At 44.5% G+C, this 18732-nt stretch overlaps 1 protein-coding gene across 2 annotated transcripts in view; it reads right to left on the bottom strand.

The window, feature by feature from the left end:
• Entpd3 (ectonucleoside triphosphate diphosphohydrolase 3) overlaps positions 1-2925 on the bottom strand; it is a 29407-nt gene extending 26482 nt beyond the window's left edge. Inside the window, exons 1-3 of one of the 2 annotated variants that reach the window (XM_036194261.1) lie at positions 2879-2925; positions 2593-2782; positions 1791-1842 (exon numbers count right to left, since the gene is read on the bottom strand). In XM_036194261.1, the coding sequence (XP_036050154.1) occupies positions 1791-1830 (40 nt within the window). In that variant the 5' untranslated portion in view covers positions 1831-1842; positions 2593-2782; positions 2879-2925. Of the gene's footprint in view, positions 1-1790; positions 1843-2227; positions 2283-2592; positions 2783-2878 lie in introns of those variants that run through there. The other variant, XM_036194262.1, reaches the window with a different exon arrangement.
• Between the last annotated feature and the right edge of the window lie 15807 nt (positions 2926-18732).

Genomic DNA, 18732 nt, shown 5'->3' with positions numbered 1-18732 from the left:
GCATGCACCACCTTAATCAAATTAGTTGCAGCCCATATCCAATTGCATTACCTTGCTTGCGGCTTGGAGAGCAGGGGTGGGGGTGGGGAACTCCTGCTTGTCAATATAGACAAGTCATAGACACTTCCTGATGTCAAAGGTGGCTGGCCACCTAATCCCTTCCTCCTCTCCCCTGTCGGGAGTGTAGCTGGTGTGGTATCCATGGAAGACAATTTGTTAGTATTTACCAAAGCTCAAAATGCCTGCCACCTGACCAAACTGCACTTCTAGAAACCCACCCCACTTAATCCACAAATGTGAGGTGACTTATGGGTAAGTTACTCATTGTGGAGTACCCATCAACGACCTGGAGAAGAGCCTAGCTCTGTGACACTGAACCTCAGATCATCAGAAGGGGTCCTAAATCACTCCTCTGTGCTCTGGATAAAACCTACCCAGCCAGTCAGGAACCAGTGAATCCACAGATATGAACTCACTCCTTTCTTTCTTTCTTTCTCTCTCTCTTTCTTTCTTCTCTCTCTCTCTCTCTCTCTCTCTCTCTCTCTCTCTCTTTCTTTCCTTTTTTTCTCTAATATTTATTTATTATGTATACAGTGTCCTGGCTGCACACCAGAAGGGGGCACCAGATCTCATTATGGACGGTTGTGAGCCACCATGTGGTTGCTGGAATTGAACTGAGCCATCTCTCCAGCCCCAATCCTACTTCCAAACCTCATCAGTGTCAGTAACAGGGGTTTAAGGTTTTCTTTTCAACAAGACCTAGTAGATTTAATCTGCCAAATTTAATCTTCCATAGGAAAGAATGTAACCAATTAGCTTGTATGTGGAATGTTACAGTATGTGTGTTAAAATTCCAATATATTTTGGGGGAAATGTTCGATGCAATATAAACCATCTCCTGTAGCACAAGTGCTCTTTCCAAAATATTTCATATAAATTAATCTTTATGTCCTCAAGTCATACCCTTTTAGAAGTTGAGAATCAGCAGTTTAGGGCATAGCTAAGGGAATCTCTTCCAGGGGAGGGGTGTGTGAAATGTAAGCATTCTCCTGACCACAACCATGGGCTGGCCTCCAGAATCCTTGGGGCTTCAGCACTTTCCAAGTGAAAAGCTATGATTACCTTCAGCAAACACTTACCCAGCAAAAAAGCTTATTACAAAGTGAACAGACTGGGCTAGGTCTCATTCATGAAGAAATACAGCCTAGAGCTGTGCAGTAGTTAGGGCTGGGCAAACATTGTTAATTGCAGGTGCCTACCTGAGCCTGGAGAGGAGGTACTGGGGAGCCAAGGAGCCAGGCTGGGCAGGCTTGGGAGTGTGTGGGAGGGGGAAAAAAGGGGGAGAGGGACAGACAGACAGACAGACCGACTTGCAGGGGGAGGGATTCCTGTGCACCTATCATAACACTGACCCCAAAGAAGGGAGGGTGTAGTAAGCCCTGTGCCAGAACAGATTCAACTCTATCCATTTTCATCCCCAAGTCAACAATACATAACACAGACTTTACACATAGCCAGGGAAGGAAACCACAAGAACCAAAATAATGGATTATACAAACAAGAAAAACCATTTAAGCCAACATTTGTGTTAGCCCTTGTTTCGTGTGGCTTTGTGGAAAGCATTACTTTATCTGAAGAATGCCAAGGGTGAAACCTAGGTGAGCCATGGCGTCTAGGAACAATGATAAACAGCCATTCACAGGAGGTATGGATGAAGAGCTGCAAACCAAAGCTGGGATTCTCCTGGGATCTAACAAAATCACACTGGCCATCCAGTGAGCGACACTTACCTGCTTGTTCACAAGGCTGGCGGGTCATCACGGTAAACATCTTCTCTCCCGGCTGAGGGGGAAAGAATACAGAAGAAGAGTGTGGTCAGCCCCTGACTTCGTAAATTCAAAAACTAACTTGCAGGTATTAATATCGAACGCACGTCAGCTCCTCTAAATGGAGCCTCTTTGGGAACAGTGCACTCAAACTCAAAGCTCCAGGGACCAAGGGAAACTGGACCCTCAACCCCAGCGTCCTCTCCCCAAATGTAAAGCTGGAGGAGTGGATACGCTAAAACTTTAACTAGAGAGCAGTTTTGAAAATAAAACCACAAAGGAGCGTGTGCGGTTTTCTTTTCTTTTTCTTTTCTCCTGTAGGTCGCTCCACCTGTGAACAGCACAGGGGCATCACAAACCCTCCTCCTAGGAACATTCACCCGTCTCGGGCTGGGCTGTACCTCAAAGCACACCAGCAAAGCCGGTTCGCATTGGGGTGTGCTGGTGACTGCCAGCATGCAGTCACCCCTTAAAGACCTGCGCGGTGTCTCCAGCTCCCGGAGCGGAACACCAGTAGGCAGCTGTCAGGTCCTGGGAATCAGTGTGGGGACCCGGGAGTTGGCCGGTCCCCCGCATCTGCAGGTCTTGGGGTGCTTCGTGACGCGGTGTCCCCTCCCAGCCAGATGACAGTGCCTAGCTCCCCGGGTTTCGTCTCTTTGCCTGTGGTCCTCTGCGGGAAGCGGGAAGCGATGACCAGCCCTTCCCTCTGCTCCCTGCGGTCCGCAGCCTGCTCCATCCCACCCCTACGCGCGGGTCCAGACCTTACCTGCTCGCTGCGCTCGCTGGCTGCGGGTCGCTGAAAGGCGGCGGCGCCTCCAGGGTGCGGGAATTACGGGGAGTCCGGGAGGCGGGGCGAGGCGGCGTGGGTGGCGCAGTCTGCGGGGACCGCCTCTGCGCTGAGGCCAGGACCTCTTCACCTTCCCTGGCTCCTCCCTCTCACTTCACCCCAGCTGGTCCTGGAAGTGGATGAAGGGGGTCAGCGCCGCGTGGGGGACAACCAGTCCTTGCCAGCCCCTGTATTAGTTACTTCCCGCGTTGCTAAGACAGAATACCTGACAAGCAACTTGAAGAAAAGGTGACTCACGGCTGTAGGGTACCATCCATTACCTTGGGGAAGGAGCTTGAGCAGCTGGTCACATGGCATCTGCAGTCAGATTCCAGAGAGATGAATGCTGGTGCCCAGCTCACTTCCCCCTTTTTATTTAGATCAGGACCCCAGCCTAAGGCATTGGTGCCACCCTTATTCAGGGTGGGTCTTCCCACACCAGTTAGCCCAGTCTAGAAAACCAGTCTCAGACATGCTCGGTTTGTCTCCTAGGTGATGTTAGATGCTATTAAGCTGACAGTATTAATTATCACAGTGCTCCCCCACCCCAGGACCTAGACAGATACCTCTCCACATCTTTAGCTTCTAACTCTCTGGGCAGTCCCCTGAGCCCAAGACAGAAGAGGGGGTGGTGTGACCTTGCCCTCAGTCCCACGGGACCCTAAGAGGGAGTGAAGTACCCTTTGCCTGCCAGTCCTCCAACTGTCAAGACAAATAACCTTTTTAAAGAAGAGGGTTTTTTTAAATGCTTATTCGTGTGGGTGCCCGCATGAGTTTTTGGGTACCATGTGTGTGCAGGTTACCCATGGGGTTTCAGATCCTCTCGAACTGGAATCATAGGCAGTTGTGAGCTACCATGTGGGTGCTGAGAATTGAACCCAGGTCTTCTGGAAGAGTATCCAGTACTCTTAACTAATGATCCATCTCTCCAGCATCATTTTTGTATGTTGTTTTGAGACAAGGCTTCCCTATGTAGCCAAGGCTGGTCTTCTACTTGTTCCTGCCTTCTGGTGCCAGGGTCACTCTTGGGCCACCATACTTGCTACAAGGTAACTCTGTTTTTCTAGTTTTCCTGTCAAACCTTTTTGGAGGGAAAAATAGGACCAAGGGCTAAGTAGGGCAGGACAAGCCCTTCTGAGAGCACACATGATTTCTTGCAGCCCTGTCCAGTCTCTCTGCATGTGGGGAGGTTGTGGATTAGAGCAGCTAGAAGAGTGAGTAGGCAGATGGCTCCCTGGGTCACTTGTGCACATTGGGGAGCACAGAGCAGTGAAGACACCTGCTCACGTGGTAGCTAATAGGTGGTGCTGATACCCAAGGACTTCCTCAGTGGTGCAGAGAGATGTTCTTCCCCATCCTGAGGGTCAAGAGCCAACACTCAGGACAAGAACAGCTTGGAAAAGGTCAAATAGGCAAAACAGTGCAGCTCAGGGACCACAGAGACCCAAATGATCTCAGAGTCCTTTTCCAGTGGAGCACTTTGCTGTGGGATGTTCAAGTATGTCAAATGTGTTGCTCTGATTGGTCAGTAGCCAGGCAGGAAGTATAGGTGGGACAAAGAGAGAAGAGAATGCTGGGAACAGGAAGGCTGAGGGGAGAGACACTGCCAGCCGCCACCAGGACAAGGAAGGTGTAAGGTACTGGTAAGCTACGAGGAACGTGGCAAAGTATAGATTAATAGAAATGGGCTAAATATAAGAGTAAGAGCTAGACAACAGTAGGCCTGAGCTAATGGCCAAGCAGTTTAAATAATATAAGCGTCTGTGTGTTTATTTTATAAGTGGGCTGTTTAACAGGGCTTGGTGGGGGCTGGACAGAAGGTCTCCAGCTACAAATGGCGCCCAATGGCTCCATTTAAGTTTCCACCTTAAACCTGAGAATATTTAATAATCAATTCAAAATGGAGCTAAAAACAGCTTCCTAGTTGTCTCTGTTAAGTTGGCGGGTTCCTGGCGTGTTTGACCAGCAGTGTGGTGGAAATGAGGCGTCTGCAAGAGGCAGATTATGCTGAGTGATTGATTTATCCTTTACTATTACAAAAAAAAGGAAAAAAAAGAAAAAGAAAAAGGTTTCTGGGCTACATGCTGCTTTGATGGAACTGCTTCTGATAGTTAATGGTACACATGGCTCCAGACCCAGAGCTGGAGGTAAACTGTACCACCGCCATGTTGGGAAGCTGAGGTGGGCGGAGCTAGCAGCCACAGCGCAGTTTCAGTCTTAGAAATGCTGCAGTTTAAAGCAATAGGTTCACAATAAGACAAATTCAGATGGAACAAGACTTTAAATGCTTTACAATGTGTGTAAAAATGTATGTAGGCTTAAATTTTAAAAAAAGGAATATATACAGTTATAAAAAATTGTTTTTAAAAATAAAGTCTTTAAAGAGGACAATAAAGGTAGTATAAAAATAAGCCACATAAAGATGGATATTACACAGAGAATCTGGATTGTGTTGTCTTCGGGATTTTTAACTGAAGAGAGATATTGGATTATAAACCAATATGTATATTTTAAAGATACCTTAACTTCAAATTTTGGATCTAAGGATATGTTGCTTTGGAAAGGAGGCTCTGCTTTTGTTTCCACAGAAAGCAAGAGGCTATGGATTTGTTCCAGATTAGGATACATCAGGTTTAACTAGCCAAGACCCCCTGAAAGGTCTCCGATGACACCATGGCCCAGATGATCCAACATCCAAAATGGTTTCAAGGCAACTGGCTCAGAAGATATACCCTCATGGACTACTCCATAATCCTAAAATTTTCTTTGTGTCCCCATAAGATACAGTGCCCCCATCCAGCAGGAAGTAGTAAGAAAAACTGTGCCCAAATTCCCAAGTATATCAAGCTGGCTTTGGAGATGGAATTGGCTCACTCCTCTGAACCCAGACATACTGATTTAAAAAAAAAAGGTTAAGAGATTCTTGTATCCCAAATCAGAAGAGCCCTCTGATGTGGGACAGAGAAAAACCAATATTTTTATTTAAATCAGGTTGATTACAAATGCGATCTCTTTCTAAAGAAAATAAGGGGATTTAATATAGATAAAATAGGATGAAAGGGTAGATTAATGAACTTACTTTTAAAGAACAACAACTTGTTTGAAATGTTTTACATTGGTGTAGATTTTAGTCTATTGATACAAACTTAAAATTAATTTTGTTATACTGTGTGTATATTTCTACTCTTATTTAAGGTATTGTGTTTGTACAGCTCATTTAAAATTGTAATAGATGATTAAAAATAGATTAATAATTAGTCATCTATGATAATCATACTCGTAGCCATGTTAGTTAAGTCTTCTAGGTATATATAGATATATTTCAGATCAATAGGTAATCTTCAAATACTTCAAACACCTACAGAATATGGCATTTAAAATATTTTTAAAAATTTAGACTTTCTGGACAATGAGACATGTCTGCTCCTGGCAGCACCAATTTACTTCAGAGAGAAGAATGGGCATCAAAGACATTTCATATGGAGTTTATCTTCACCTTGACAAAAATAGCCATTTGGGCAAGAAACTGTTCTTGCCTGGACTGTTTGATCGACTGGACATGCAGGACCCATAGAAAGGTGACCACTGAACTTTGCTTGGCAAAATGGTCCTTCAGGTTCCTGCTTCGCAGAGGAAACTGCCAGACATTCTACAGGACACTAAAAAAAGTGACCAAGAGACCCTAGCCCTGTGAGCTGAAGACAAATGCCCCAACTTTACAAAGGAACATTAGGTGACTGTCCAGGCTGCCAGCTGTCTCTGTCTACCCTGCAAGACTCCTGAAAGTTGCTTGCATCCTTCTTCTGGTTCTCAGGTAATATTATATCCTTCTGAGGTCTTTGATGTAGTTAAAACTAGATAGTTACAATTTTCCTTAGTTATGATAAAAGATAAGTTAGATATAAAACCTTAGACTCACAAATATTAGATAGGATATATTCTTTAATTTTGCCAAATAAACTAGTTATTATAATTAGACTAGATATTATAACTGTAACTCTTGCTTGATAATTGTTATATGTAATTTTACTATGTAAAAGTTAAAACCTTGCTTTTTGAAAAAAAGAAAAGGGGAAGTGCTGTGGGATGTTCAAGTATGTCAAAGTATTGCTTTGATTGGTTAAAATAAAACACTGATTGGCCAGTAGCCAGGCAGGAAGTATAGATGGGACAAAGAGAGAGGAAAAGTCTGGGAAGTGGAAGGCAGAGGCGGGAAGACACTGCCAGCCACCGCCATGACAAGAAAGATGTAAGGTACTGGTAAGCCACGAGCCACGTGGCAAAGTATAGATTAATAGAAATGGGCTAAATATAAGAATAAGAGCTAGACAATGGTAAGCCTGAGCTAATGGCCAAGTAGTTTAAATAATATGTGTCTGTGTGTTTATTTTATAAGTGGGCTGTCTAACAGGGCTTGGCGGGGGCTGGAGAGAAGGTCTCCAGCTACAGCTCTTGGTGCCCCTGAGGGCCCCTAACAAAAAGTCTAAGTGGGAGGTTGTCTATTGCCCTTTCTGTCGCCGTGATAAAACACAAAACCAACTTAAGGGAGGAAAGGATTTGTGTGGTTTATACTTCCAGGTCACAGGGCATCAGTGAGGGAAGCCAGGGCAGGAACTCAAGCAGAATCTTGCAGTAGAAATCATGAAGGAACACTGTTGGCTGGCTGTCTCTCAGGCTCATGCTCAGTTAGCTTTCTTACACAATCCAGGACAACCTGCCCAGGGAATGGTGCCACCCATAGTGGCCTGGGCCCTCCTGCATCAAGACAATAAACATGTCCACAGGGCAATCTGACGGTAGCAGTTCCTCTCAAATGACTCTAGGTTATATCAAAGTGACGTTTAAAAGCTAACTGGGACAGAGGTCTTGGACCATCTCTCCTTATTGCTCAGTATGTCTGGAAGGAAGAGCCGAGGGCAAGGTCCTTGGACTCCCCTGCCTTCTAAAGATCTACCAGTTTGCTCCTGTGCAAGTGGGGCTTAAGTCCCTGTGAGACAAGAATTCTCTGCTTTAAGACCTCTGAGCCTAGACAGGAGAGCCCAAGCCACAGCCCTGTGGTGAGTGTGTGTGTGTGTGTGTGTGTGTGTGTGTGTGTGTGTGTTCACAAGAGGCAGTGTTGGGTGGCGTTGGGTCCCTGCTGTGGGACTGATGCAGGATCAGCACCAGGCAGGAGTGCTGCATTATAAGACTTACTTTCTTTGAACACTATGGGGCACTGGAACATGACACTTATGGTAGAACCTCAAGTCCCTATGCATCCAGGGGGACAGGAGTCCACTCACCCCAGCTGACACTGTACCCAGATCTGAGTGAATTGCTGGGAGCTGTGAAAGCTTCTTGGGCCCAGGGACCTTGCAATGCATCTAAAAATAACTGGGTCAACTTTGCATTTTGCTTGCCTCAGTCTGCGAGTCTTGTGAGCGTCAACTTCTGTGAGCCTGAGTGTCTTCAGCTCTTCTTTTATTTTTCCCAGATTTCCCAGGACGATATGCTCCAGGTTCAGACTGAACAAACATCTCTGTAGCTCAAAGACTAGCCCAGTCATTCAAAGGTGCTTCATCATCCTCTGAAAGCATGCATACTAGAATGTACATGTGCACGCTGCCTTCACTCACCCTCCACTCATGAATACAAGAACACACACACACACACACACACACACACACACACACACACACACGCCTTCAAAGTTCTGATCACAAAATAATAGGTGTTTTCCTTGCTATCAAGGCATGTTAGAAAGCTACAGTAATTAGACAAGATTGGATATAGGAATCTATTAAACTGTCTGAAGAGCAAGAGAGACTGAGCCATGGCAGACTAATGGGTGTGGAGTTTAGACTATCCTAAAGGAGAAGCTGAATGATGTGTTATCCAAAGACCAATACTGAAACTGCTGGCTCATTGGGAAAGGATCTTAACACTCATTGTGTCCAAAAATAGATTCTTAAATGGATTAAAGGTTGAAACATAAATAAAGAATGCAATGTACTAAGAAAATACAGAACATTTTTATCATTGGGAAGGAACCATCTCTTCTAGCATGTGATCAAAGCAAGAACATAAAGCCAATCATATTGACCCCTGAGCAGGAAAACTGATACACTGAGAGGCAGCTGGGGAAAGATGGTGCTTGGAGGTGCAAGAATGTGATTGGAGAGCCAGGAAGATGGCTCACAGGGTAAAGGTGATGCTAAGTCTCTTGACCTGAATTCCATCCCCAGGACCCACATGGTGGATGGAGAAAACGAATCTTGCAAGTTGTCCTCTGCCCTTCAAATATATGTTATGTCATGAGCAATCGCCATCCCCCAGACAAAATAAATAAATAAATAAATAAATATTAAAAAAGTATGTCATAGCAAAGAGCTCCCACTACAATATAGAGTGTAGTCATGTTAAGCTGTAGAAAAATGGGAATGTCTAAAATAGAAAAGTAAATTATATACAGCAGCCAATTTAAAAAAATATAAATGGCCAGTAAGTTTGGAAAGAGGCTTGTTTTCACTGGTTTCCAATGAAAATATGATTACATATGCATATGCCAAGTGTCTTAGTTAGAGTTTCTATCACTGTGAAGAGACACCATGACCACAGCAACTGTTATAAAGGAAAACACTTAATCAGGTGGCTTACACTTCAGAGGTTTAGTCCATTATTATCATGGCAGGACATGGTGGTGTGTAGGCAGACATGGTGCTGGAGAAGGAGCTGAGAGTTCTACATCTTGATCCACAAGGAGCAACTGGCAAGACTGACTACTGCACATAGCTTGAGTATATATGAGACCTCAAGGCCCATTTCCACAATGACACACTTCCTCCAACAAGGCCACACCTCCTAATAGTGCCACTCCCTATGGGCCAAGCATTCAAACACACTAGTCTATGGAAGCCATACCTATTAAGGAAATTCACACTAAGTAAATATACAAATGTGTGTGAGTGTGTATTTGTGTGTGAGCCATCCTACCCAGTTTAAAATCTTAACATCTTCAGACAAGATTTCTTTTGTTTTTTTATTTTGCTTGTTTGTTGAGACAGGGTTTCTCTGTGTAGCCCTGGCTGTCCTGGAACTCACTCTGTAGACCAGGCTGGCCTCAGACTCACGGAGATCTGCCTGCCTCTGCTTCCAGAATGCTGGAATCAAAGGCCTATGCCACACCTGGCACTTCTTGCTTCCTTATAACAAGTATTCTATTAGCCTACTTCCCACTTCCCTTTGGGTCTCTTCCTCCCCTCTCCTGGTTCCCTTTCTAACTTTGAGATTGACACACACATACATATACACATATAATTTTAAATCCAGGTTCTGATATGGAAGAATATATGCAATATTGGTCTTTCTGAGCCTGGCTTGTTTCAGTTAACACAATGTATTCAGTGCCACCCATTATCTTGAAGATGACATAATTCCATTCTGTAGTACATTTGCCATATTCCCTTTAACCATTTAGCTTTTGATGGATGCCTAGCCTGGTTCTGTTTCCTGGCTAGTGAGTGTATAGCTAGGAGCATAGATATGGAAATGTCTCTGTTGTGTTGACTGAAAATCCTTCAGGCCGGCCCCCAAGAGTGCCCTGGCTGAGTCACAGTGTTCTTCAATTGTTAAGTTTTTGAGGAACCACCACACTGATTTCCATGGTGACTGAACAAATTCCTGTTTCCTTACTAGTGTGGGTGTGTGGGTGGTGTTCATAGAGGCTAGAAAAGGGGTGGGATCCCCTGGAACTGGCCTTATATCCCTTGTGAGCTGCCTGATCTGGTGCTGGGAACTGAATTTGGGTCCTCTGCAAGAGCACCAAGTGTTCTTCACTCAGGGTTCTATTTCTTAATAATAGTTCTCATGACTGGGGTGAGATGGAATCAAGGCCTCCTTATTCTGCATTTTCTTGGTGGCTAAGGAAGTTGGACACTATTTCGAGTATTTATTGGTCATTTGCAATTCTTCTGAGTTCAAGTCCATCCTGACCTATACAGCAAGTTCCAGGGCAGCCAACGTTATGTAGAACTCTTATCTCTAAAAACAAAACAAAACAAAACAAAACAAACAAACAAACAAAAACAAAAAACAAAAAACCTAGAGTCGGGCAGTGGTGGTGCATGCCTTTAATCCCAGCACTGGGGAGGCAGAGCCAGGCAGATCTCTGTGAGTCTGAGGCCAGCCTGGTCTTCAGAGTGAGTTCCAGGACAGCCAGGGCTGCACAGAGAGAACTTGTCTCAAAAGAAAGAGAAAGTGAGCAGAAGTGGGGGACTAGGAGAAGGAAGAAAGGAAGTCAGCTGGGGGGTGGAGGGGAACACTGGGAAGGAGTGAGTGAAAACAAAGGATCATGACATAACCCTGTCATAAACCTGTGACTGTGTGCCAACCTAAGACAATGAATGACCGGAAGCTGAGTGCACTGCTTGGGAGCAGGTGTGGGGAGAGCATCAGGCCTGCTGTGATCCTCTGGGGGAGCTGCCTGCATTCCTCTGCTGGGAATGTTCCAAGGCTCTATCCTGACACTTGTGCACTTTGGTCCTCATTCTGTCCCTAAAGAACCTCGCCCCCCCTACACTTCAGTTCTATTCACACGGACCCCTCTCAGGCTTCCCCTTGTCCTTGCAGATCTGACTTCCTTTGGGTGCCTCACAGGCATCTCACATCTATGGAGTCCCAACTGAGCACTTTTCTGCCCCCAGAGCCATCAGCTCCACCAGCTTTCCTGCACCCAGTGGGCAGACCCACACACAGCTGGGAGAGCAAACCTGAAACTTCAGGAAGGTGTCAGATAATCTTCCTCCGTTGCCTAAGGCCAACCACTCAAAGTTGCTGACCTCTGACCCCTGCCTCTCTCCACTGTGGTGGGGTGATAGAACCCAACACTGGAGTTACAGATGGTTGTGAGCCATCACATGAGTCTGGGAACCAAACCAGCAAGTGTTCTTAGCCGCCAAACCATTTCTCCAACCCCACATTATTATTTTCAAATAATTAGTTTTTCTTTTCCACTTTTAAATTCGAATAGGAGTTCTTGGGGTTGTAAGACTCTCTGGCTAAACGGTCCACCAAAGTCACAACAGATGAGCACACGTGAAGCCCTTTTATAAAATGTGGGTCAGGGAGGCACACGCAGCCCAGAGAAGCCTTCCAGTGCCCCTGTCTTTGTAAACAGTGGTTCCCGTGGTTCTGAACACCGGTGTTAATCGTCCTCTCTATTTTTAGTCACTTGATTTGGGACCTGAGCCCCTGAAGCACTGGTTGGACTATGCCTCCTTTACTTCTAGGCTTACTGGCCTAGACTTAACCTCTCCCAGCAGCCTGAGTTCTGCATTCTTTTCAGTTTTCTTGTCTGGCTTCCAACTACCACCCTGACATCACTTTGCTAATGGTCCTCTCTGAGTGGGCCCTTATGATCATGGCCAATTTTGTTCTATTCATATTGGTTCTTTATTTCCACTCAAAAAATTTTGTTGTCTAACCCCTTGTGTAAGAGGTAAAGAAATATTTGGTTTCTAACATGAGTGCAATGGTTAGTGTCTTAGTTTTTCAGAGAGATTTTCATCTTATAGATATACATCTAAGATAGCAAAATTTCTCCAGATGCGCCTTTGGACATATGGATTTTCATTATGACCGTGTTTACCATCATCTCCCCATAACCTCAGTGGTGATTTCTTCATAGGCTGAAGCTACTTACACACACACACACACACACACACACACACACACACACACACACACAGGATTTCCAGCTAAATTTATTATCACTAAGCAATGCTCCTGCTGATTGCAAAGAATGTTTTTCATTTTATTTTTTGTGGGTTTTGTTTATGAGTTTTTTATTTTGTTTTTGGGTTTTTTTGTTTGTTTGTTTTATGCTTTCCATCTGAAGTGTATGGTATCTTTAGCAATAGGGTGGTACCTTCATTTTATGTAGAGTACCAAGGGCCAAGGCAACATCCTGTTTTGTTTGGGGTCTCTTGGACTCCCTTGGCCAACAACTCAAAAGAAGGACTTCATGCCTGGCAGAGGGCTTGGTGAGGAAACCATTACCATCCCAAATGGCATAATTTCATACGTGTGTGTGTGTGTGTGTATAATGCCATTATATGTTAATTTTAAGTAAACATAAAATGATTCCCTGTGGCTTTTTCAAATATCCTGCATCACCTATCCTCTCCCTCCGATTGCACCCCCCCTCCCTTCCTGCCCACCTTCCCTGCTTCCTCCTCAGAGCACCCGCGTCCTGGTCTTCCCCACCATTTTAGAATCCTGTCCTAGTTTGGTGTCTGTGTCTGATAAAAACCCTGATGAAAGCGACTTGAGGGAGGAAAGGATTTATTTCATCTTACAGATCAGGGTCCCTCATAGAGAGACACCCGGGCAAAAGCTCAATCAGGAACTGAAGCAGATGCCAGGGAGGATGCTGCTGGCTGGGTTGGTCCCTTTGGCTAGGCTTCACAGCTCTCCTATACAACCCAGAGGCCACCTGTCCAGGGATGGCTCCGCCTACAGTGGGCGGGCCCTTACACATTAATTAGCATCAAGAAAATGCCCCACAGACCTGCCCACAGGCCATTAAGCTCTAGCTAATCCCCCTATTGACGCTCCCTCAAACAACTTTGGGCGGAGTCAGGTCAACATCTAAAGCTAACTAGAAGTTCTCTCAATTGTACATAAACTCTCTATTGACTCTGCCCCACATTCCCCACCCTTCTCTTCGCCCCTCTGACCACAAAAGTGTCAACCCAAGCTCCCCTGCCAGCCGCTTTGTGGTTAGATTGCTAATGGGTTTCTGGAGAAGAGAGAGCTGAAATACTTCTTGCCCCCTCTTGCTCACATTGAGTTGCATAATCTAGCACAGAGTTTCTCAAACTGTGGGTCATGACCCTATGTGGGGTCACATTACTGAATATAGAGGTCATGAAAAATTCAGCAACAGTAAAAGCTTTCTGAAGGTACAATCAAATATGAATTCAATACTAAGTAACTAAGGAATCCGAAGTGCTACCAACAGCACCTGCCTGTGTCGTGCCTTGGCGTCACTGCACACATGACGGGCACATTCCGTGTGTGCATCCCTTCACACATGCAATGTTAGGGAAACACCTCAGTTCAGTTGTCATGTGCATGCTGTCATGTGTAGCTCCACTCTGCCTTGGCCTGCTCAGCCAAATCCCAGGAAGCATTATGCTAAATCATCACCAACTATTTTTAAATTAATTAATTGTTTCATATGTATGAGTCTTTTGTTTGTGCCTGGTGCCCACAGAGGCCAGAAAAGGGCATCTGATTTCCTAGAATTCGAGTTCCAGACAATTATGAGCTGCCATGTGGGTGCTCAGAACTGAATCCGGGTCCTCCAGTTCATGTTTGTGATTATCATGTGTTACAAGCCATGGTGTTTTTATTGCACACACAAAGCTTCCCTCTCTTAGAAAAACATGATGGTTTTATTATGGAAAACAATAACTTTTAACATTTTCTACCATCATTCCTTAGCGTGTAAGTATCACATTAGTTTTTTTTCAGACTGTATTGTTCCACAAACAAGCAAGTCCATCCTACTGCTTTGCAAATGCTCTTCTGTCACTAATAAATGACAAAATGTGTTCATCTTTTCACTGGAAACTTGCTATACTAAAGGGAGACAAGGATTCACCCACCAAAGTGGGAGATGATGAGTTGCATCCAGTATCAAGAGTGGGGCCTGGAGGCCTGGAGCAATGGCTCAGTGGTTAAGAGCACTGGCTGCTCTTTCAGAGGACCCAGGTTCAATTCCCAGCACCCACATGGCAGCTCACAAAACTCTGTATCTCTAGTCCCAGGGGACCTGATGCCCTCCTCTGGTCTCCTGGGGCACCAGGCATGAACAAAATACTTATGTATATAAAATAAATAATTGAAGGGACTCTAGCTGGCCCAAGCATGACAAGCGTGGCTCTGGCAGGCCTTGCCCTTCTCCCCCATTCCCTTTGCCTTGCTAAAATCCATTAGATTACATTCCTAAAGCTAGCCTCCAAGGTCCATTCCTTTATTTGGCCACTTCTTCCTCCTGAGGCTAACTACCAATGTCCAGCTATCAAAGTATTGAAGTCCAGCAATCAAAAGCCCCTTTTGGCTCACCTAATTAACATTAAATTAAACACCTCACCCTAACACGGGGTTACCCCTTGTACCCTTATAAACCGCCATTTTCCTATGGGCCACAACTGTCTCCTCTCTATCTAGAGGTAGTCCTTTGCTCCTCTCCAGGACAAACACCCCTGCCCCCTTCCCCTTCTCCCTCATCCTCTATCTCCTGTCTGTAGTTGGAGTTTCCTGCCTGGCCCAGTCAGGACAAATCTCTCTTACCCGCCAGACCCATAGTCACTCAGACCCAACCAAGAAAGCACACAGAAACTTACATTGTTTACAAACTGTATGGCCGTGGCAGGCTGCTTGTTATCTACCTTTTCTATCTTAAATTAACCCATTTCTGTTAATCTATACTTTGCCACATGGCGTGTGGCTTACCAGTGTCTTTACATGTTGCTTCTCATAGCGGCGGCTGGCGGTGTCTCTCCAGCCTTCTACTTCCCAGAATTCTCTTCTCTCTTGTCCCGCCTATACTTCCTGCCTGGCCACTGGCCAATCAGAACTTTATTTACACAGAGCGATATCCACAGCACCTGTCTTTGTCTCTTATTTCTGCCCTCAGTCCCTCTGAGGCAAATAAATCTCTTCTGTGCTGAGAACTTGATCTTGAAGGTCCTGAACCAATAATGATCTATTCAGTAATAGTAATAAAGTTGGTGATGATTTAGCAGAATACTTTCTAGGGTCTAGCTGGGCAGGCCAAGACAGAGCGGGGCTACACTGGGACCCTAGTTTTTTAGAAGTGGCACCTTGAGTGGAAAGTTCTTGGAGGGGGCTGACTATACTTAAGTCAAGATAGTCTTTTGAGTCTTTGTTTGTTTGTTTTTGTTTTTGTTTTTTAGCTGAGGATTGAACCCAAGGCCTTGCGCTAAGCAAGCGCTCTACCGCTGAGCTAAATCCCCAACCCTCAAGATAGTCTTTACCAACAACTTTCTCCTCTCAGTCTTCCAGTTCAATGGCTTTTTTCTTGGGTCTATTCAGCTACATCTTGACAGTCTAATCCCATTATCTGCTTAATGACTTCTAAGACAGGGAGAGGAGTAGAGAAAGCCTGTTGAACTGAATTTTATATACAGAAAAATAGCATCCTTTGTAAGGCTCAGTATGATCACTTTATAATGTGAAACACGACCCGGCTCATGAGCTACATTCACATCACTCCAGAACATCCTCTCCTAGTTCCTCAATGGGTATCTGTGCCCACCAGTAAGCTGTGCCAAATCTAAACTTCACAAGAGTGTGATGGCACAGTGTGTATGCTTGAGTGTGGCTGTGTACTCCAGGGAAGGGGCATGCACAGGTTGGTGCATGGTTGGCTGCTTGTTTTGGCCTTCTGCATGACATACTGCACACAAAGCAACAAGTAAGCACTAGGAGCTGTGAATGGATGTGTTGAGTCATGGGAACCCTGCAGAACTCCAGTCTCCAGGTTTGGGGGCAGGCAACATTTTGAGCCAATTGGCTACATCTCTGTTTCAGGAACAAAAACATAACAATGTCTGGGTGACTTTAATAACTTCTGTTCTTTAGTCGTTTAAGATGTTTATTTGGACAGGACTGGCCGGGTGACAGCTGGCAGCCTCTGAGGGCAGGAACTGCTGTGGGTGGCATTGCCATCTCACACTATGGAAGGGGAGGCTGCCTCCTGCCTCACCTGTCTCTTGGTGCTGCTCTGGGTGAGAACAGCAGAAAGGGAATGAGAACTGGTCTTAACTTGGGCAGGAGACGCCTGGCTTTCCCTTTTTCTTTTCTCTCCCCTTTCATTACGGTTTCCAAAAGTGCTGGTGTGGACAAGAGAGAAATGCTGACATTCCACAGGCTTCCTTCCCTGTGCCTGCTGCAGTGGAGCCAGGCGGCACACAAGACATTGCTATTGTTCTACGTGTGTGCACACATGTGTTGTGTGTGTGTGTGCGCACACGCGCGTGTACATGTGCTCATTTACACAAGTTACTTTTTGCCAATTTGACACAAATTAGAATGACCTAGGAAGACAAAACCTCAACTGTGGAATTGCTTTCATTAGATTGGCCTGAGGACCCACATGCTGGAAAGAGAAAACCAAGTCCCAAAGGTTGTCCTCTGACTTCCATATGCATGCTCTGGTACCTGGCCCTGCCTCACACATACACACATTAAAAAAAATTTTTTTTTAATTTTTTGAGGGTTTTTAAATTTAAATTTTATTTAAATTTTTTGGAAACTTTGTTTGTTTGTTTGTTTATTTATTTTATCAGCTTGATACAGTACAAATTCTTATCCTAATAGTGAAATGTTTCACTGAGGCTTGCCCAGTGATTGAGTAAAACCAAAACATATTTTGTTTGTTTGTTTGTTTGTTTTTTGTTTTTCGAGACAGGGTTTCTCTGTAGCTTTGGAGCCTGTCCTGGACTAGCTCTGTAGACCAGGCTGGCCTCCAGCTCACAGAGATCCACCTGCCTCTGCCTCCTGAGTGCTGGGATTGTAGGCATGCGCCACCACTTCCAGGCCCCAAAACCACAGTCATCCTGAGATATATATATATATATATATATATATATATATATATATATATATATATATATATATATATATAGTCTCCCTGGTTCTGTGGGTTGCAGTCTGATTGTTCTTTGCTTTATATCTAGTATCCACTTATGAGTGAGTACATACCATGTTTGTCCTTCTAGGTTTGGCTTACCTCACTCAAGATGATATTTTCTAGATCCATCCATTTGCCTGCACATTTCAGCTGTCATTGTTTTTCTCTGCTGAGTAGTACTCCACTGTGTAGATGGACCACATTTTCTTAATCCATTCTTCAGTTGATGGGCATCTAGGTTGTTTCCAGGTTCTGGCTATTACAAATAGTGCTGTTATGAACATAGTTCAGCATGTATCTTTGTGGTATGATTGAGCATTCCTTGGGTATATGCCCAAGGGTGGTGTGGCTGGGTCTTGAGGTAGATCGATTGCCAATTTTCTGAGAAACTGCCATACTGATTTTCCAGTGGTTGTACAAGTTTGCACTCCCACCAACAGTGAAGGATTGTTCCCTTTGCTCTGCATCCTCTCCAACATAGACTGTCATTAGTGTTTTGATCATAGCCATTCTGACAGGTGTAAGGTGGTATCTCAGAATCGTTTTGATTTGCATTTCTCTGATGACTAAGGATGTTGAACATTTCTTTAAATGTCTTTCAGCCATTTGAGATTCTTCTTTTGAGAATTCTCTGTTTAGCTCTGTAGCCCATTTTTTAGTTGGATTGTTCAGTATTTTGACATCTAGTTTCTTGAGTTCTTTATATACTTTGGAGATCAGTCCTCTGTCAGATGTAGGGTTGGTGAAGGTCTTTTCCCATTCTGTAGGCTGTCTTTTTGTCTTATTAACTTGAGTCTTTTGTCCTACAAAAGCTTCTCAGTTTCAAGAGGTCCCATTTATTAATTGTTGTTCTCAATGTCTGTGCTACTGGTGTTATATTTAGGAAGTGATCTCCAGTGCCAATGAGTTCAAAAGTATTTCCTTTCTCTTCTATCAAGTTCAGTGTAACTGGATTTATGTTGAGGTCTTTGATCCACTTGGACTTGAGTTTTGTGCATGGTGACAGATATGGATCTATTTGTAATCTTTTACATATTGACATCCATTTATACCAGCACCATTTGTTGAAGATGCTTTCTTTTTTCCATTGTATAGTTTTGGCTTCTTTGTCAAAAATCAGGTGTTCGTATGTGCGTGGATTAATGTCAAGGTCTTCAATTCGATTCCATTGGTCTGTATGTTGGTTTTTGTACCAGTACCAAGCTGTTTTTATTATTATAGCTCTATAGTAGGGCTTGAGGTCAGGGATTGTGATGCCTCCAGAGGTTGCTGTATTATAAAGGGTTCTTTTTAGCTATCCTGGGTCTTTTGTTTTTCCATATGAAGTTGAGTATTGTTCTTTCCAAGTATGTGAAGAATTGTGTTGGGATTTTGATGGG

Source organism: Onychomys torridus, chromosome 7 (genome assembly GCF_903995425.1).
Source record: "Onychomys torridus chromosome 7, mOncTor1.1, whole genome shotgun sequence".
NCBI classification, from domain to species: domain Eukaryota; kingdom Metazoa; phylum Chordata; class Mammalia; order Rodentia; family Cricetidae; genus Onychomys; species Onychomys torridus.
The sequence above is the reverse complement of the archived record's forward strand: the minus strand, read 5'-3'. Positions and strand labels throughout refer to the sequence as shown.